The 21,602-nt window shown below is 38.7% G+C and overlaps 1 protein-coding gene across 3 annotated transcripts in view; it reads right to left on the minus strand.

Annotated features, from left to right (window-relative positions):
* ADGRA1 (adhesion G protein-coupled receptor A1) overlaps positions 1-21,602 on the minus strand; it is a 484,111-nt gene that overhangs the window by 225,138 nt on the left and 237,371 nt on the right. For 2 of the 3 annotated variants that reach the window (XM_042458649.1, XM_042458648.1), the window contains exons 8-12: positions 21,083-21,247; positions 11,682-11,880; positions 10,581-10,730; positions 5,312-5,473; positions 510-713 (exon numbers count right to left, since the gene is read on the minus strand). In XM_042458649.1, coding sequence (XP_042314583.1) covers positions 510-713; positions 5,312-5,473; positions 10,581-10,730; positions 11,682-11,880; positions 21,083-21,247 — 880 coding nt within the window. Of the gene's footprint in view, positions 1-509; positions 714-5,311; positions 5,474-9,113; positions 9,373-10,580; positions 10,731-11,681; positions 11,881-21,082; positions 21,248-21,602 lie in introns of those variants that run through there. The other variant, XM_042458650.1, reaches the window with a different exon arrangement.

Genomic DNA, 21,602 nt, shown 5'->3' on the forward strand with positions numbered 1-21,602 from the left:
TACAAAGTTTCCTCATAAACACAAATGAATCTTGAGTAAATCAAACTGGTTTCTAAATAGACTTCACCATATTTATGTTTCAATCAATTCTGGCATCAGGTAGCAGGGAAAGAGTAGCTGGTACTTTTTTTCTGGTGGGTATCAACTGCATACTATATCAATTAAGTTAACATCAGTGCAGAAGATGTTATAAACATTCCAGTAATCTATATTAATATACTTGCACAATGGACTTTATTGAGACTTATGCATGGGGTGGGAAAATCAATACCACATTTTAGGATTCGATTATATTTTACACAATTAACACAATGCCCTTAAATTCACACACAGGGGCCTGTAAAAAGGTTAAACATTTTTTCTTTGCCATCAATATGCAAAACCAAGAGGAAGTTCACAACTCTATTTCATATAACGTCTCCACATTTTGTAATAATTGCTACAACTACTGCTCTCAATGTAAAATGGATATATATATATTCAATATATTCATGGCTTGCACTACTTACCATTGAAGAGAAATTCATCAAAGAGGCACTGTGACTGCCAGCGTTGCACTTAAAATTCAAATGTTGGTCTCTTTCCCTGCTCCCTGTGTCACGGCTCAGTGACCTGTCTGGATTTGGAGATATTTTCTGGAAGGCAGTGCAAGTCATCCCCATGAAGTTAGATGGCTTGATCATAAAGGCCTCCAGAGCAATATTAAGGGAAACCTGTCAAAACAAATTGGAGGAACTGGTACATTGTTTACATATTTTTAAAGGCAGCCAGTTGTATAAAATCCACATTGTGCATTTGCATGTATGCTTTTTTAAAAATGCATTACAGCCAACTTATGCATACAACCCGATATATATAGGACAGTTAATTTACTTGCAACACCATTTTTAAATTTAAAAAAATGTGTAAGTAACTGAATTTCCACCTACAGTACTTTTCAGCTACTTACAAATCCTTCCCTGAAGTCATTCTGTTGTGATGTGAAAATTTTGCTTGTTTGCTTCAACAAAACTCCTGTACTTAACAACAGTTGAAATTAATCACCTTTGGAATGAATGGAAATTCTGCAGGAACAGATTGACAAGATTCATCTTATAGTGCTCTAGCAATAATAATGTGTTCGATATTTCTATGGTAACAAATAAGTGTTTGGGGAAGTCAAATTTCTCTAGGATATCTAAAATCCAAGGGATGATCTGTCTAAATTAGTACATCTTGTCTGATTATGCAAAGTGCTGATTAACAGTGATGGAGGAGTTGTAGTGAGAACTTCAGCCAAAAACATTCTCAGATTCTTCGCTGGAATCGTTCACACATCTTTGAGCAGACATGGTATTTTCATTCTGAGAGAGATGTTAGTCCTTCAGCTTGCTAATTCCTTACTGGCCAGCCTCCAAAATAAATAGCAATTATTTAGTATTGTGTGAGGCTACACTGGGAAGTCTATGACTTTATTGATAAGTTGCAGATGTGTTTACACTAACTTGTCCATGGAAAAGTAACATGGCAGGGGTGTTTGATGGTGGAAATAAACAATGCCTATGAAGAGTAAGAACAGAGATCCATGGTGTGTATTACATGGAAAAAAAAATAGGTGTATCCTTCCACAAATGGGAATGAGGAAAATTAACTGTGGCACTTGACACTAAAAGAAACCCAACACTATATAAAGCATAGTAGGATCCAGCAGAAGTACACTAAGAGATCCTAGCCCATGTTTTCAAATTATTATGGGACATCTATTCTATTCTATATGAAATCTAGAGTCATTGGTTTTTGCTGAATGCATGCTGGAACAAGAAAAAAAAATATATAATGTACAGTTTTCAAAATCTGGAACAAATGGGGAAGATGAAGAACAAAGGAAGACAGTTTTACTAATGGTTCCCAGCTGAGGACATCTTTTAAATGCAAGAAATGCTTCCAGAAGAAGGAGAAGGAGATTATAAGTGGGAAACACCTGGTCCCAGGTGAGGTCACATGACAGAGAAAAAGTTCTTCCTATATAAGCAAACCCTGGAAGCTTCTTTTTAAAACAATAATTTTTGATTTAATTCATGCCCCTCTTGTCCTACCTCATTAGGATTTTTTTAAAAAACAAACATACTACATTGCTTGTTACTTTTTTGTTACTGTCTAATTCTTTACTTTAAAAAGAAAGAAAGAAAAGAAACATCTATCTTAAAACAGAAGAAAATAACCAAATATTTTGTGGTTAAAAAAAACAAACCAGAATGCCACTAGAAGACATTTTTAACCTCATAAAAGTAACTTGAAAAAATAATGAGTACTGTACCATGTTACTAGTCACACAGAGTAAAGAGAGAACACTAATCATTGCTGTTATTTGCAAAAGATATCCCTGTTTTCTTCCCAACAATAGTGTATTACTGATAATAATATGGATTGTAACATATTACTTCCATGCTTTGAAGGAAAAATGGCAGTGCTGTCATAGCAGAGTGGTTTTAGATAATACAGGTTGAGTCTCCCTTATCCAAATGCTTGGGACCAGAAGTGTTTTGGATTTCGGGGTGGGTGGCGGTTGGATTTTTAGAATACCTGTATTTGCATATACATACATAATGAGATTTCTCGCAGATGAAACCCAAGCCTAAATACAAAATTCATTTCATACACACCTTAGAGATACACCCTGAAGGTAATTTTATAAAACATTTTTAATAACTTTCTGCATGAAACAAAGTTTCTGGACACTGAATCAACAGAAAACACAGATGTCTCTCTCTGCACCACCCATGAAAAAACTTTTGTTTTTTTGTAATATTTCAGATTTTGGAATCCCAAATATGGGAGGCTGGACCTGCAGTGATCTTAGACTACGCATGAGAACAAAAGCAAATCCTAAGGGCTGAACAGGCTGGCATTTAACGCTGGCCTCAGGGCAGAGTGTGGGCGTGGCTTCCACATGCCACATTCACTGATGCTGCTCTGATGCTGGTGTCATGCCATGCACTCAACTGCATGGCAGGGAACTTCACAGTGCTCCTTTGGTGCAGCCTCTAAATGCTCTGTGCCAAAGGAGCACCAAAAAGCCGCTGCCATAGTGGCAAGGGCGTCTTTTTGCCGCTGCTAAAAGGAGCAACATTTTATCATTCTTTTTAATGCTGGCAAACTGCCGGATCAGGACCATGGTGTGTAGTTGCCATGGCACCGATCTGGCAAGGAAAGGGGTGGTGGCAGGCCATTCCAAAGGGGCAATCTGTTTAACTCCCTAGTCACATTCTTTGAAGAACAGACAACATCCTCCCAAAGCAGCTTCTCAGAGCTTTTTCATACTACTTTAACTACAACAGTGCCATCCTATATAATCCTGGGATTTATAGTTTTGAGAAGTATTTAGAATTCTCAGACAGAGCATTCTACTACCTCAAAAACTACAAACACTGGGATATTGCAGGATGCTGCCATGGCAGTTAAAGCAGCATCATAATGCTATAATTGTACAGCAGAAAAGATGCCATAGGCAAAAAAAAAAAACAAAGAAAAAACATAGGAGTCTAGAGGATTTATTCTCTCCTATGAGAGCTGTATAGTAAAAGCCTTGGCTCAGATCAAACATCGGCGGCAAGCAGAACTAATCAGATTATGGGTAACAGATTCTTTCCTATGGATATACAATGTCACTCCTCCTATCTTCATATTTTGGTGAATGTAAAATACCTATAAAATCAGCCTATATAGTACATCCAGAAAAATGTGTTCTACTTGTAAGGTGCATCTACACTGTAGAAATAATGCAGTTTGACACCACTTTAAGTACTGTAGCGTCATCCTGTGTAATCTTGGGATTTTTAGTTTCACAGGTTCTTTAGCCTTCTCTGCCAAAAACTGCAGATGCCGTATAGTGTCAAACTGCATTATTTCAATATGTAGATGCACTCAAGGAAAACTTTTAGAAAGTTGAATTATCCCACAATTATGACTTAAACATTGATTATAATAACAAAGAGAAAGTATGTTACAGTATTTTGGGGACAGTAAGGGCAGGGGGGACTCCATGCTCAAAATCTAACTGGTTACAACATATTTCAATAGAAACAATTGTTCTTAGAGAAACTCATTTTCTTACTGCCAGAATCCTGCTGTGACATTAATGATCACAGTTCGAAATGCTAAGGTTTAGAGGTGTCATCATTGATAGACTATTGTGAGGGTTTAAGGCATTATCGGTTGTGAGCTATTCCAGGTGTTTGGGCTTAGCACATGAGCAAGCAATCTCTGGCATTCCAGATTCTGCTGGACTGCCATTGCCATCATTCCTCATCACTGCATTGTGCCAACATAAAATTTAGTGCAATCAGTTCTATAACCCGTGCAGAAGATTTATGCAAATGGGAGGTACTATGGGACTGTATTAGCCATCCAGGAAACCATGGAGGGCTGCAGTTCCTCACCACACTCTCTCACAAAACTTCAAAAAATTGACCCAAAATACCCCAATGGTATGGAGGATAGGGGGACAATTTTTACCATTGTTTTTGGGACACCCTGGGCCATTTCAGGCCCAGGAGGGGTCTAGTTTTAGCTACTGGAAGTGACTAGAAATGACTTCTCATTTTCTTTTAGAAAAAGTCCTCTTATAAAAAAAAATAAAGAAAAGAAAAAAGAAAAAGAAAAAGAAAAAGGCCTCTCTTGGGCCTAAAATGGCCTGGAGAATAGGCAAAAACATGGCAAACATGACTCCACATTCCTTTGTGCACATTTTGTGGCAAAAAAATTAGGGAGGGGAAATTCCCCCAAGGCCACAAAAATGGTCTTAAGGGCTGCATTAGAAGCATGGGCTGCATTTTACCAGGAGTGAGAATTTTGCACCCTCTGTCAGGGGGGCTGCATGGTGCCCTAGGTCCCCTACCAACTTCCAACCTCCCTGGCATCCCCTTAAAATTTGACTGAAAAGAACCATGCTTTTTTTTTTAAATCACTCTGTGGGGCCCATTTATACAAAACATAACTTCAAATTAGCAAAAAAGGGGGAGCTCCAAAACTTTCCCTTCCAGTCACAGACCACCACCTTTTGACCCCCCCCCCCACTGCACAATGATATGATAAAAGGGATGTGTGTACGGGGATACATTAAGCATTACTGAATTATGTCCAGGCTCTGACAAGAAGTACCAGCTCTTGACACTCTATGCATTGAATGTTTAAAAAACTGGATGCATTATGAATCAACATACAATACTGTGTGTTTCAACATAATCCCACATTTTTCAAATATTATGTGCTTCTGCCTCCCAACAAAAAAATTCCCAAGTTCGAAAGCCACAGATAAATCTCAAGAAAATACCTTTGATATGGCCTGTGTGTTGCTGGTCAGAGTTTGATTTGCAATGCTCTCCACACACTGTACAATCTTAGTACAAGCTTTATCTTCCTTTTGTGCCATCCACAATATGTGGTCATTTACTAGCATTATATTGCTGGCAATCTCAACAACAGCATCAGCAAGCTGGTGGGAGAAAAATGAAGAGGGGAAAAAAGGTAGTATTTAACTACTGTATTTAACTACTGAACAATACCATAAAAAACAAGTGAAAATGATTCAATTTAACTGGTCTGCTGAGCATTTCAGGAATTGCTACTTCTTAGAGCAATGGCTTACATTCAAATATTTATACAAGAATAAGTCGATTTTTTATCAACATGCCTCTTTCCAAGGTCTAATCTGCACTGTAGAAATAATGCAGTTTGACACCACTTTAACTGTCATGGAAATGGTAGTTCCATCCTATGGAATCCTGGTGTTTGCATTTTGCTGCGGCATTAGAGCTCTCAGAACGAGAAGGCTAAATAACTCACAAAACCACAAATCCCAGGATTCCAGAGCATTGAGCCATGGCAGTTAAAGTGGTGTCAAAGTGCATTATTTTTCCAGTGCAGATTAGACAAAAGTCAGTGATTACAAAGGAAAACCTATTCCAGAGTTGTATGAGCCCAAGTAAATGCTTCATTGAGATTAACTGTGTATTATGAGAGAATTTACCTATATTTGCCCCTGCAGCAACCAAATTGCGTGGCATGGTTGTGTGGGAAAAAAATGACCGCTAAAAAGTGGCTCCTTTTTACGCCGCCACAAACAGCTGGTGGCGGCATGAGCACATTGCTGCTGCGTGGCTCCATCTGGAGGCTGTGCAGCAGTGACATCATCACTACGTGCACTGTCTATTTGGCGCTGTGCAGCAAGGACGCCCTTGTCATGTACGAGGGTCGAAGGGCTTGTAGAAGCGCCGCCCCTCTCACGTGATGAGGGCGTCCTTTTCAGCCCATCTGTACCGGGCCTATAAATGCAATCTAGAGAAACCCTGAAATAAATGTAAGGCACAATGAAACAAACTATTCAGTTTTATGCATTCAGTTGTTTCAATTTTTTCTCTATTGGATCAACATTTAAAAAAATGCATCCCACGAATTTAAAAACAAAATAAAATTAAAGGCTGTTTAAAACAATAGAATGGCAAACAATATATAAAGGAAGTAGATCATTGGTATGAAAAAACTATCACAGTAAATGGTTATTGTTTCAAGCAGTATTCTATTATATTGCTTTTCTCATAAGAAGGTGGAAGGACCTGCAGACCTCAAGCATCTCAGGAACAGTGGCTACAAATAACTATGGCTGCATCCACACTGCAGAAATAATCCATTTTGACACCACTTTAACTGCCATGGCTCAATGCTATAGAATTCCAGGAAGTGCAGTTTGTTCTGATGCCAGAGCTCTGACACGGAAGGCTAAATCGCTCACAAATTCCCAGAATTTCAGCTCTGCATTCAATTTTCATTATAAATAAATATATATAAACAATCAACAATTTTGCCATAAACACAATGAGGAATGAGTGATGGTTCTTGCACTTCCTCCCCACCACACTCTATCCATGCATCTTTTCTGGTTTTGTGTGTTTACCTTGGTAATTTGATCCTAGTCTGTGTCCAAACAAAAGAGTCAAGCTCAACATAGAATTACTAACACAATATTAAACCAGGATCAAACTATGCTTTAAATCAGTGGTTCCTAAACTCTAGTCCTCCGGGTGTTTTGGATTTCACCTCCTAGAATTCCAGGCTGCTGGCCAAGCTGGTTGGGTCTTCTGGGAACTGAAGTTGAAAACACTTAGAGGACCAAAGTTTGGGAACCATTGCTTTAAATAATTGTTTGGGTGGCATAGTGGTTTGAATGTTGGACCAAGACCCTGGAAACCATGGTTCAATTCTCTATTTCACCATGAACCTGGACAGGGCACATGCTCTCAGCTTCAGGGGAGGGCAATGGCAAACCTCCTTTGAACAAATCTTGCCAAGAAAACCCCATGACAGGGTTGCCATAAGTTGGAAACAACTTGAATTCACACAACAACAGCAACAACAAACAAACACAATTTAAACCATTCAGATATAATGAGGATATATAATTTAGTTGTGTGTGTGTATGTGTTTTAAAGCAGTACTGAAGCACCAAAGTTGGTCACAAAGAGGGGAAGGGGGAATGTGTGGGCTCAGTTCTCATTTTCAGTTTGCTAAATTGCAGTCCAACAAGTCAGGTTACGTCCATGCTGGAAACAAATACACTGGCATCAAGTTTAATACCACAAGTTCTCTCTTCCTCTCATTTCTTACCCCAATATACCAAAATAATAAAAAAGGGGACAACTCAGAATAATAGCAGTGAAGTTAAATAAAACAAATCCTTTAGAGAAGGCCACCATGTCCAAGACTTTTATTTATGTGCTTTATTGAAAGCACTTTATCCTGCTCATTAATAGAAGGACTCCCACCAGACTGACACAAGATCAATAAAAACAAGACAGTCCCTACCTACAGGCTTAAAATCAACAAGTAAGGATGCCAATTTTTCCTAATTTCATTCTCTCATGAAATAAAGAATAATCGCAAAAAATGTTCTCCCAGCTTGGTGGAATGATTTGTGCATTTTGCTACAATATGGCGCTTTACAGACCGCCCAAAAAGGGTGGTCTGCCAGTGCCGCTGGTTGCTGCATCCGGGAACCGCAGTGGCCAAACCGTGCGATTCCCGGACGCAACAAAAAAGAAGCTGCAAAATGCAGCTTCTTCTTGCGCCGCGGAAATGGTGCCACAAGTCGCCAATGGCACACTTGCGGCGTCATTTCTGCCACGCGGCGTGCAAACGCTATGCATCCGTGACGTCAAAATGGTGGCGCCCGTGTAGAAAAGGCACCACCATTTTGTACGCGCTGAGCGCGTACTAGGGTTAGGGGCATCCGGAAAGGACGCCCCTTTCTAACCCTAGTACATGCTCGGCACATATTATCGGCACATGCGTAACGCACCTATGGCACACTTTGGTATTTTCTTTCTGCAAATTTTTTTTGACAATTTGTGCAAAACACTGTGTATTCTGTGAAAAACAAACAATTTCCCCCCAAAAATCAGAGGTGTCCAAAAAAGTACACAAAAGAGGTCCCCCCTCCACAAATACATTTTTCATCCAAAAAAAAAAAAAAAGGTTCTCAAAAGAGAAATCATGCAGGGTTAACTAGTTACTCAATGAGATGTCTCAATCTGAAAACACAATTTATACCCTTTTCTAAAAGACACAAGACAAAGCAATCAAGTGAAGCGGTGGTGTTGATACACAGAAAACTCAGTCTTAGGCATGTTTCCTTGGAAATAAATTGTTCAATAAGTGCAGCCTCCCAGCACAACATGTTTTATCATGCAGTCTTGGAGCCTGATCCACAAGAGTCTTGTTACAGCTGACCACCAGCATATACAGTACAAATCTACTGTCCAGACAATCACAAGCATGAAACTATCACTGGGATTTCCAGGTTGATCTGGCTGAGGAATTCTGTGGCTACCTTGACCAGTCTGTAAATGTTTAGCCAGTGGGTCTGTACCATGACCTGGTCCCTGATTTGGAAGTGGGATGGCTATAGTGCTTCTGGCTGAGCTGGTATTTGACATTTGTGTTAGTGTGTAACAGTCATATGTGGATTAGATTTACTGTTAAATAGAATATAAGCCTGAACTCAGCTCAAGGAAGCTTCACCTACTTGCAGAAAGAACAGTAATATAGCTAAGTGTAAGAACTGAAATATGTAGGTATACCTCATCATTTTGGGGACCACCATTCAGCAAAAGCTAGCCTTTCAAAGCAAAAGTAATGGAGTCAAGTCATAAAGGATATTTGAAACAAGACCAAAATGGCATTTGGCAGGTACTGATAGACATTAATGTCAGAAGAGTCATTTTCCATATTCTGGACATACTTGCTAAGAGAATACTCTGCAATGAAATTAATGAGCCAGAAAGATTAATGTAGTCATACCTCTGTCATACCTCTAATAATATGCATTACAAAGGGCATTTTGCATGTACTTTGGTTTTGGCATATGAAAATGCACATTAATTGGTAGTAATAAAGTGATAACTTAGAAAGTCAGAAAGAAATAAACTTGGAAATCAGAAAGACATAAACAATGCCAAACCACAGAAAGCAGGTTAAGTAAGGGGCTGTGCAGACCATGCCGAAGGGGCAGCCTCCAACCTCCCCTTTTACAGCCAGATCGGGGCTGCGGCAACCGCAGGGTGCAAAAAAGAGCCAAAAAAAGCAGCACAATAGACACACTGCCATGGCTTTACAGTATTCTTTTGGCGCTATGTCATGCGGACACAGAACCCGAGGAGCACCATGGCACCACATGTTGTCTGGAATGGCACACAGCATCATGTTGTTCTGGGGCAGAGCCGGGTTGTGCGTCATGTGGAAACCACACCCTGACTCCGCCTCCAAGCCAGCCTTTAACGCTAGTCTGCACTGCCCCTAAATATATGTTAACTATACCAAGTTCCAAAATGAAATCACAAAATCTTTATGTAACCAATGTAAAGTCGAAGGCTTTCATGGCTGGCATCCATAGTTTTTTGTGGATTTTTCGGGCTATGTGGCCATGTTCTAGCAGAGTTTCTTTCTGACGTTTCATCAGCATCTGTGGTTGGCATCTTCAGAGAAAGATGCTGGCGAAATGTCAGAAAGAAACTCTGCTAGAACATGGCCACATAGCCTGAAAAACCCACAAAAAACTATTTATGTAACCTGTTTCTTCAAGAATTTGAAGGTGACTTTTTATGTGTTCATCTTTGCTATTGACACAAACAGTTATTTATGACCTTAGATTCACATAACCCTTTTGATTGAAATTTCTCAATACAAATTATTTTGTACTGAGCATTTCAAAAGGTTCGTTATCATGCTTATACAGAGAGACACACATGAAACTTTTCAGAAACATCCTGAAAAGGTGTTCAAATTATTTTTCAAATGGATACAATCAGAAGAAGACATTTCTGCCCTTAAATGTTTAACTTCATAGAAAATTCAACAACAGAAATGGGTCATACAGCATATAATTCAAATGAAAAGAAAATGTACACTAAAACGTATCTGGTTGAAAAGCTACAGTCTCCTAAAAGGCAGAAATTGATAACTGGATATTTAATGCTACAAAATTTAAAGATAAGCCTCTGTATAAAATGTATACACAGTGACCAATAGCCAGCCAGTAAGTATCTTACATCTTTGATTTCATCCATGTATGTGATTAACTTTTCCAGCATGTAAGCCAAATAGATAATGTCCAACTTATCTGCAAAGTTGGCAGCATCTCTTGTGTAGGTTGCAAGCTGATGGGAAAATTCAAGTGCATTGGAGGCATTAAGATGCATCTAAAAAAAATACAAAAGAATACTTAAATCTAAGTGTCAGTTAAAAGGCTTAACTGCAGATGAAGAATGCCATTGACATAAATTTATTCACCAACTTGCAAAATGTTGTAGCCTAAAATAAAATACCGTTTGCCTGGCAAAAAGATGGCCAAAGTGCAGCCCATGAACTATATGTAGCCCCTAGGGCCATTTTACATGTCCCCAAAGGTCCTTACACCCCAAAAATGTTGGAGTGATTTCCCCTCCTCAAATGACCAATAGTGCCCCTCAAGTGAATAATGAATAATAACTATTCACACTTGCACAATATTTTTCAGGGATATTTTCACTTTTTTTAAGGCCATTTCTTAGCTTTCCTTCAAATCAAAAAGTGATCAAAAATCTTGCTTTGGTCACATCCTTTTGAAGCCAGGCTTGTAGAGGCTGAATGGGGCTTTAAAAAGTGAGCCCCACCAAATATCCCATAATGTGGCAAAATGGAAAATAGCACCTTAAAAAGCCTTGGGAAAGCTATTGGCTATTTTAGAACCAAAATTCCAGCTTTTTAATCCCCATATTTTAATGCTAGGAAGGAATGTGTGTTGCCTGCTCAAGGTGCCACAGGTGAACAAAGCAGCCTTCCAAACCCCAGTCCAGCATGAGACAGCTTGAAGCTATGCTCAGTGAATTCTTGGTTGACCTTCAGTTTTGTCTGTACTAACTCTGAGAGCACTAAGATCCATCTTGATTCAGGAACTTGGGCAAATGTATGAAAAGTTAAGACATATACCACAAAAATCATGTTTGAAAATCTGTAACATAAAAAGTGTATGCTTTCTTTTTGAAAACTACAATATTCCAGAGTGTATGATACTTTAGATAAAAAAGAGGTAAACTTTAGTTCCTATGCTCTGTGCTGATAAGACATACACAACATCTAACACTCTTTGCATAATGATGCTGTCATTTTACCTGACTAAAGGCATGGAGGACTTGAGTTGCTTCTTGTGAGTAAGGACATTCAGAATAGCTTTCTTCAGCCCACCGACCTGTGCGGTTACACTTACGCCATGCTTTTAATTCTTCAGCTCCACTCAGAACAGAAGCTGAACTCAATGAATATTGAAGACATGGGTGGTAAACTGTTACACCAGCCAGAGTTTTAGGCCATCTAAAAGGAAAAGAAAAAAGAAAATGAATTTTAACACTATTGCAAATGCAGTTTTACTGCTATCATAATAATAAGAAGAAGAATAAGAATAAGAAGAAGAAGAAGAAGAAGAAGAAGAAGAAGAAGGATTTATTTATAGCCCGCCCAATCACAAGGAATCAGGGCAGGTTACAACAATAAAGTAAGTACAAAGCAAATAAACAATGACAATAAAATAACAAAGCAATTCACAATAGCAAAAAAAAGCAAAAATACATAGCAATTCACAGTAGCAACAAAATTAACAAAGCAAATTACATAGCAATAAATGAACAGAACAAGTAAAATAAAAAATAATCCCCGTTCTCAATCCTCCATCCCTATACTAAAAACAATATAAACAATACACAATCTTAAAACATTACAATCTAGGATCATGGGGGGGGGGGGCATGCTTACAGGGAATATGGCTCACTGAGTTTGAAGGGGCTTCCAAATAAACTTGTACAGCAGTGTGGACATTGCATGTTAGTCCTAAAACTGGCAACCCGAAGTTGGAAGTGGCCTTCTATGCCTATGGATTACAATGTGTTAATCTGTGCTGAAAATTTATTTCCAATTAAAAGTAAGATAAATAGGTAGAATATATTGAAGGTTTATTGAACAGAAGGTTTGAAACTCCATGCAGTATTATAACTAAAATTGCAAGCTTTAATCAGTTTAACTAGTAGATTAATCAGATAAACTATTCCACCTAGCTATATCATTGCCATTAAAGGCAGCTTCATTGTCTTAGTCCTTCCCTCCCACACCCTCACTGAACATTTGACTGGGTCATAATAGTAAGTTAATTTTAAACAAAAATTGGTGACAATTTTCTTTCTTCCTCTCTTATCATTCCCTTTGCAACATGCCTGTTACACTATTAAGTGTGGAGGCAGGGCTGCGTTGTCTTCTAATTTCTGTCCAACACATAGTAATTTCGCAGTATATTAGTACCATAATCACTCACAATGGTTGCAGTGTTAGCTGCAGTAGTAATATCATTAATAAAAACACTTTGCTCAATTGTACTTGGGAAGAAAAAAATCAATTTACATTTGGCCGATAAATTGCAATAGACTAGTGAGTTGGCAGCACTTTTGCTGATTTTTTTTTTAGGCTATTTGGATTTTGGTTTGAAAAAAGGAATAATATGTATGGATTTACTTTGGACTCCAAATTCTCACTTTCCTTCTCAGATTTCAAAAACTATAGGCCATTAATGTTCCAACAATATGAAAATGTATTTACATTGGTGGAATGCTACTTCATAAAAAGAAAAAGTGACTGTCACCAAGAAGGATCGACTAGAATGCTTTCTGCCAAAATAGGAGCATATCATCCTAAATTCAATTGCTAGTATCAACCACAGTAGTCCCATTAATTCAATGGGACTTACATATATATTGACTCATTGAATTAATTCAATAATTGATCCTATGGTCTACTCTTGCAACTGCATTTGAGCCACTGTTTCTGATATGCAGATGTTTTGTTTGGTTTTTTTTAAATGGAGGATCAGTTCACTATACAAGCCCCCCCCCCCCCATTCCCAGTACTGTATGAAGTAGTACAGACTAGACATAGTTGTGTCATCTACATAAGAACTAGGCCATGGTCAAAACTAAGATATGTACTTTTCCAGAAATTTATATACATTTTCAGATCAAGAAAAATAAAAGAAGGGGACTATAATCTAACTGTAACAACAGTGAGTATCCTGGAATTGCTTCTATCTGGCATTAATGCAAAGTATTTCACCAAATTATTCTTTTTAAAAGGTGCAGCTGCATTATACATGGTCAGACTCTGAGTGAACTATGTTTTTTAAAATCTGAAATAAACTAAGAAAAAGAAAGAAAAGTGATCGTATCCCACACCTTCATAGCCACCAAAGTAACTCATTATGAAGAAAAAAAGGCTTTGGCTTCAAAATATATCAGGATCAGAATTTCATAAATAATGAAATATATAAGAAACCACAGAGCATTTCTGCCTTGCCTTGCTTCTGGATTGAATGCCACTTTTCGTGAACTATTGACTGCACTAAAGTTTATTTATTAAACGGACAGATGTTGCTATGCTTTCCATAAAATGGGTTCTTCAACAGTGAATAAATGCACTGGAATATCATTGTACTGGATTATCAGTGTTTAATATAAGGAAACGCTAGGATACTATCCATTTGCCATTTTAAAAATAGAATATAATGAGAGAAAAACAAAACAAATCCAGCCATCAACTCATAATAGCTTTTGTTCACTGAGGCTTGCATTACAAATCCTTACAGCAAGTTTTCAATTACAAATACCACCTGGGCCTGTCAGCTCAAAAGACCCAACCTTTCAATTACATTTAATGCTTCTCTTTCTTTTTAATATGAAAAGTTCTTTCTGAGTTTTGCTTTTGTGGCAGTGATATCTTGCTTCCTACCTATTTGCTATAATATCAAAACCTCAAAGACCTTTTCATGATAAATTATTGGCATGTAAGCTACATCCAAGAGAAGAAACCTTTCAAGGAAGCTTCAGGTGTTAATGCTAACTTTAGTTTCAAAGATGTTCTCTCGAGTTCTGAATTTGTTACTTTGAAATGCCAAAGGAATCTATGGACTCAGCATGCTTTTGATGTACATTTCTAAAATAAATTTGTGCACACTTTCTGAAAGATGATCAATAAGGACAGAAATGTGAATTCCTGGGCTTTTTTGATTTATAGAAAATGAAATGGCAAAACGCCTTTGGCGTTAGTTGAGCATTTATATATCTTTTATTTATAAAGAAGAGGATGACATTTACTGGCAAGGGACTGAAGGGTTTCTTAATGAAAGCTGCATTATGTAGCACTCAGTACAAGCTTATCTAATACATTTTAAGAGTGACTCATTACAGAGGACCTCAAGTTGAGCTTCTCTGTGCTGAGGACAAATGCAATGTGTCTACAGGGATGTTCTCTTCTTGTATTTTTCAGTGAAAAGAAATGATTCTTTTTTTATTATTTTACAGAAGGTTGTGCCACCTTCTGTTGAGTCTTCTGTCAAGATTTACCATTCTGGTAACTACGGTGAAACAATAAATCCCTCCTCAAAAGTGAAAATTACATTGATAAGACTCCAAACATAATGCCACTAAGGATTATTTATACTTTTCAAAGATACAGTTAAGGGAGGAAAGTGTCGCTTTTCTACACAAACAACTAACATCAACCTGCTGGACTAGACAAACTTTTGGTCTAATATGGCAGGTCTTTCCTTACGAGTGCAAAGGGAAAGAGAAGAAGAGTTCCAAGCACAATTTCTGCTTCCTTCAACACTACAAGTATGGCTCAACACAAGCAGCTTCCTCAGCTGGACTGTCCACAGAGGACAGTGATGCCAAAAATCACTATCTGAAACTGTCATACTGAGCGGGTGGATTCGTCTGTTTGGCTGAAAAGCTTCACCTGAAACAATTCAGGCTAAGCTCACATGGAACCTGAGCTAGAGACCCAGATGCATTAATGCTACATTCCAAATGGTCTACAACAGGGAAGGGCATAAACACAGCCCATGGATCTTTATGATCTCCAGACTCAACTGAGCCCTCCTCCCTGCAGCCCCTCAAAGCCCCTATCCCCTATACTTTTTTTTTTTTAAAAAAATCAGTATAAATTTCAGGGAACTTTTGACACAAACTGGGCCCTAGAACTTCATTCTACCCACAACTACCTCTGTTCCCCTCTGCAGCCCCTCTCAAAATGACAGACATTTTAAAAGGGACTGCAGAGAAAAATAAAGTTGTTTCAGCTTGCCGTGAGGTGTGGTGCATGAAAAGTGCAAGGAGATCTGGCCTCCATGCAGTTGCCCACCCTGGTCTACAGGTCCCACATGGTTCTCACAAATAGCAAGGAACAGAAGGGATTACCAAGACAGCATCTGCACTGCAGAAATATTCCAGTTTAACGCCACTTTAACTGCTATAGCTGAAGGCTATGGGATTCTGGGAATTTTATTTCGTTGTGACCCCACAGCTCTCTGACAGTGAAGGCTAAATGTCTCACAAAACTACAGTCTCCAGAATTCCATAACATTGAGCCAGGGCAGTCAAAAGTCAGACTGGATTATTTTTGCAGTGCAGATGCTGCCCATGTAACCCAAACTACTTATGTGCTCTGAAAGATCAGCAGTAGTAGAATATGTTATAAACCAACCTGGGAATAAAACACTATTTCAAAACACTGAAATTCTGGACCATGCCAACAATCTGCTATTTTGCTCTCCCTTAAAGGGCATGGTCCAGGAAGGGAGAGGAAAATAGTGGATGTGAACAACTGATGATGCCGCCGAGAACGATTTGGATTTTTCTATCATGGGCTGCGGTTCCATGAGGAGGGACTTCTTGCAATGGATGTTTGCAATGCCAGTTTGAAGAAATGTTTTTGCCAACAGTCTCAAGAATTTGATCAGGAGGGCTTTAAACTGAGTTTCGTGGGGCGGGGGGAGACAATATTGAGGAAGGCAAAAGGGCTGGAGAAAATATTCAAACTGAAATAGAGGAAACAAGACAAATAGTGCAAGGACCCAACAGTGGGAGGCAAAAAAACTAGCACAGGCAGCAAGTAAAGGGGACCCTTGGTCTGCCATGTCTCTACACTAATGCACAGAGCATGGGAAATAAGCAAGATGAACTCAAACTCCTAGTACAACAAAGCAAATATGATATAATAGGCATCACTGAAACCTGGTGGGATGAGTCTCATGATTGGAATGTGGCAACAGAGGGGTATAACCTTTTAAAGAGAAACAGGCCAAACAGGAAAGGAGGAGGAATAGCCTTATATGTCAGGGACATTTACACCAGTGAAGAGATCCAGGACATCAATACTAGAAGCCTGGTGGAGAGCATCTGGGTAAAAATTAAAGGGGAGGGAAATGACAAGGATGTTGTGGTGGGAGTCTACTACAGACCCCCCCACTCAGATGGAGGAATTGGATGACACCTTTCTAGAACAGATGACTACACACTCAGAAAGGAGAGATGTAGTAGTGATGACTGACTTCAACTATCCTGATATTTGCTGGAATTCAAACTCAGCCAAATCTTCAAGATCTACCAAATTCCTCACTTGCCTCGAAGACAATTTCATTGTCCAAAAGGTGGAAGAGGCAACAAGGGGTTCCGCTATTTTAGATTTGATCCTAACCAACAAGGATGACTTGGTTAATGAGGTGCAAGTGGTGGGATACTTAGGTGGAAGTGACCATGTCCTCCTGGAGTTTGTTATACAGTGGAAAGGAGAAGCCAGGCATAGTCAGACACGCATCCTAGACTTTAGGAGAGCGGATTTCAGTAAACTTAGAGAAGTACTGAGGGTGATCCCGTGGTCAGGAATACTAAAAGATAAAGGAGTTCAGGACGGATGGGAGTTTCTCAAAAGGGAGATACTGAAGGCACAATTTCAAACAGTTCCAATGAGGAAGAAAAATGGGAGGTGTCTCAAGAAACCAGGATGGATGACTAAGGAACTTTCAACTGAGCTGAGTTTGAAACGGAACATGTATAAGAAATGGAAAAAGGGGGAAATCACAAAAAAGGAATTCAAAGAAATAGCAGGCATGTGTAGGGGTAAAGTCAGAAAAGCTAAAGAGCAGAATGAACTCAGGCTTGCTAGAGAGGTTAAAGACAACAAAAAGGGCTTTTTTGGATATGTCTGCAACAGAAGGAAGAAAAAGGAAATGGTAGGGCCACTATGTGGAGAAGATGGCAAAATGCTAACAGGACAGAGAAAAGGCAGAATTACTCAACACCTCCTTTGCCTCAGTCTTCTCAGAAAAGGAAAAGGGTTCTCAACCTGACAAAAATGGAGCAGAGGACAGATTAGGGGAATTTCAGTACAGAATAAGTACAGAGATAGTACAGGAATACCTTGTTAATCTACATGAATTTAAATCTCCAGGACCAGATGAACTACATTCAAGGGTATTAAAAGAACTGGCAAATGTAGTATCAGAGCCATTGGCAATAATCTTTGAGAACTCCTGGAGAACAGGAGAAGTCCCAGCAGACTGGAGGAGGGCAAACGTTGTCCCCATCTTCAAAAAGGGGGAAAAAGAGGATCCCAACAATTATCGTCCAGTTAGTCTGACATCAATACCAGGAAAGATTCTAGAGCAGATCATTAAACAGAGAGTCTGTGAACATCTAGAATATCAGAGGGATATCAGGGTTTTTAGTTTATTGCTGGTTTTATGCTTGTATTGTGTTTTTAATATGTTATATTGTTTAATACTGTCTTAAGGGGGGGAGGGATAAAGTGTTTTTAATTGTCATATTTTATATTTTACTGTTGTTAACCGCCCGGATTGGTTTGCCAGAGGGCGGTATACAAATAAATATTATTATTATTATTATTATTATTATTATTATTATTATTATTATAAAGCAATGTCATAATCACAAAAAGTCAACATGGGTTTCAGAGAAAGAAGTCACGCCAGACAAATCTGATCTCTTTCTATGATAAAATTACCAGCTTGGTAGATGAAGGGAATGCTGTGGATATAGTATATCTTGATTTCAGTAAGGCCTTTGACAAGGTTTCTCATGACATTCTTGCAAACAAGCTTGCAAAATGTGAACTAGACAAGGTAACTGTTACATGGATTTGTAATTGGTTGACTGGCCGAACCCAAAGGATGCTCAACAATGGCTCCTTTTCATCCTGGAGGGAAGTGACCATTGGGGTCCCACAGGGCTCTGTCCTGGGCCCAGTGCTATTCAACATCTTTATCAATGACCTGGATGACAGAATTGGAAGCATACTTATCAAATTTGCAAATGACACCAAAGTAGGAGGAATAGCTAATACTCCAGAGGACAGGATCAAAACTCAAAATGACCTGAATAGACTTGAAAGCTGGGCCAAAGCTAACAAAATGAAATTCAACACAGAGAAATGTAAGATACTGCACTTAGGAAGTAAAAATTAAATGCACAGGTATAGGATGGGGGACACCTGGCTGAATGAAACTACATGTGAAAGGGATCTAGGAATCCAAGTAGACCACAAGTTGAACATGAGTCAACAGTGTGATGCGGCAGTGAAAAAAGCCAATGCAATTTTAGGCTGCATCTATAAATGTATAGTGTCTAGATCAAGAGAAGTAATAGTGCCACTATATTCTGCTTTGGTCAGGCCCACCTGGAATATTGTGTCCAGTTCTGAGCACCACAATTCAGAAAGGACATTGAGAAACTGGAGTGTATCCAAAGGAGGGAGACTAAAATGGTGAAGGGTCTGGAAACCATGCCCGATGAGGAACGACTTAGGGAGCTGGGGATGTTTAGCCTGGAGAAAAGAAGATTAAGAGGTGATATGATAGCCCTGTTTAAATATTTGAAGGGATGCCATATTGAGGAGGGAGCAAGCTTGTTTTCTGCTGCTCCAGAGATCAGGACCTGGAACAATGGATGCAAGCTACAGGGAAAGAGATTCCACCTCAACATTAGGAGGAACTTCCTGACAGTAAGAGCTGTTTGACAGTGGAACAAACTCCCTCGGAGTGTAGTGGAGTCTCCTTCTTTGGAGGTCTTTAAGCAGAGGCTGGACGGCCATCTGTCGGGGATGCTTTCATTGAGATTTCCTGCATGGCGGGAGGTTGGACTGGATGGCCCTTGTGGTCTCTTCCAACTCTACAATTCCATGATTCTATGAACCTTTAGGTCAGAATGCCCAGGGAAGCCATTGAACTCCACAAACACGTAGGGAACTTCAACAGGAAAGAAGAAACCCTGAAAGTAAACAAAGTTAGGCTACCAGTCCTGAAAAACACTAAAATCAAGACTCAACACATAATAATAATAATAATAATAATAATAATAATAATAATAATAAGTTTTTTTATAGACCGCTATTCCGCAATGATCATAGCGGTGTACAGTAAAAATTGCAATACAAAATTAGCCCCTACCCACCCCCTCACTCACTCCAGGCTGGATGATGACAGTTGGCCGTCATGCAAATGAACATTACCCAGGTTCAGGGGGTTTCCCCGCGTACAATGTATTTCTAATTGAATAGAAACGCATATCCTCCCACCCTGAGGCTTGCCATTCAACAACAGACCAACACACAGATTAACATGTAAATCACTTCCTCCCAACTAAGGGTCACACAGTATATAAACCCCACTCACTTCCATGCCACCAACCTCTGAAGGTGCCAGCTACAGATGCAGGAGAAACATTAGGAATAAATTCTTCCAGAATATGGCTACATTGGCCAAAGAACGCACAAAAAACAACAGCTATACCGCTGACCAAAAGTCTACATAGAAACCAGTCTTAAAGGAGTTGCTCTGGATGTCAATATGCTTGTAATACTACTGGTCATGACACTCAAAGCCCCAAATGGTTTGGGAACTCAATACTACTCCCTATATACAATTGCCCAAGCATGGAGGTCTGCTCTAATGGCTATACTGTGTGTCCCAGGCCTTATTGATTTCATCCAACTTTACAAATGTAAAAGATTTAATATAGTTTTAAACTGGTTTTAACTTTACAGATTACAATTTTAAACTGGTTTTAATGGTTTTAAACTTTACAGATATTTAATTGTTTTGAAAAAACATCTATGTTTATCCTTTTCTACCAATGCTTTTGTATAGTTTTTAATTTGTATTGTTTTGAATTAACTGTATACTACCTTATAGCAATAGCAATAGCAAGTACATTTCTATACCGCTTATCAGTGCACTTAAACACTCCTTAAGTGGTTTACAATGTGTAAACTAATAGCCCCCAATAAGCTGGGTACTCATTTTAGTGACCTCGGAAGGATGCCAGGCTGAGTCACCCCTGGAGCCTCTGGCTGGTATCGAATTCACAACCTTGCAAATGTGAGTGGCTGCAGTATCTACATTTAACTACCACACCACCAGGGCTCCTTAAGTCCCATTACTTGGTAAAAGTCAGAACATAAATGAATAAAATAAATGTATACATACATTTCAAACTGTCTTGTTTTAACTTGATGAATAGTTTACTGTGGATTTATTCCAGCTAAATTATTTTTACTGTTCTAAGTTGTTTTAAATTGGTTAAATTGATTGTATTGCATTCTGCCATGAGTTCGTAGGATATGGGGTAGGAAATAAATACTGCAATCAGTCAGTCAATCAATCAATAACTTAAAATCATACCTGAAATCTCCTTTATTGTTAATTATTCTTTCAGCAGGACAATAAGGTGCAGCTATTTCTAATACAACTATTTCCACTTGCTTAGAGATGTTTCCATAGGAGTTGTTGACCATGCATTCCCATATTCCTGTTGCATCAAGATCAATGCTGGACAAGATAAGTTCACTACAAGAGATTTAAAAAGAAACAACAAATGAACAATCTGACTGAAATGTATGCAGCTCTGAGCACTTCGTCTGAGCAGAGCTCTATAGCTTTCAATAAAGATCTGGCCCTAATAATTTTAACTAAATTTGTAATCTGCCTTACACGGTCAAGATAACACTGAGGTTATAATCACCATGTTTATGTATAAAAAGGAAGAAGGAGAGAGAAAATGGAAATCTAATAGCACCTTTAAGATGAATTGATTTTTACTTTAGCAAAAGATTTTGTGGTTATCAACCCACAATCCACTAACGCTTGTGTTAAAATAAAAATGTTATTCCTAAAGATGCTGCTAGATTTCCTTTTTTTTCTC

The sequence above is a fragment of the Sceloporus undulatus genome, chromosome 3 (assembly GCF_019175285.1).
Source record: "Sceloporus undulatus isolate JIND9_A2432 ecotype Alabama chromosome 3, SceUnd_v1.1, whole genome shotgun sequence".
NCBI lineage: Eukaryota > Metazoa > Chordata > Lepidosauria > Squamata > Phrynosomatidae > Sceloporus > Sceloporus undulatus.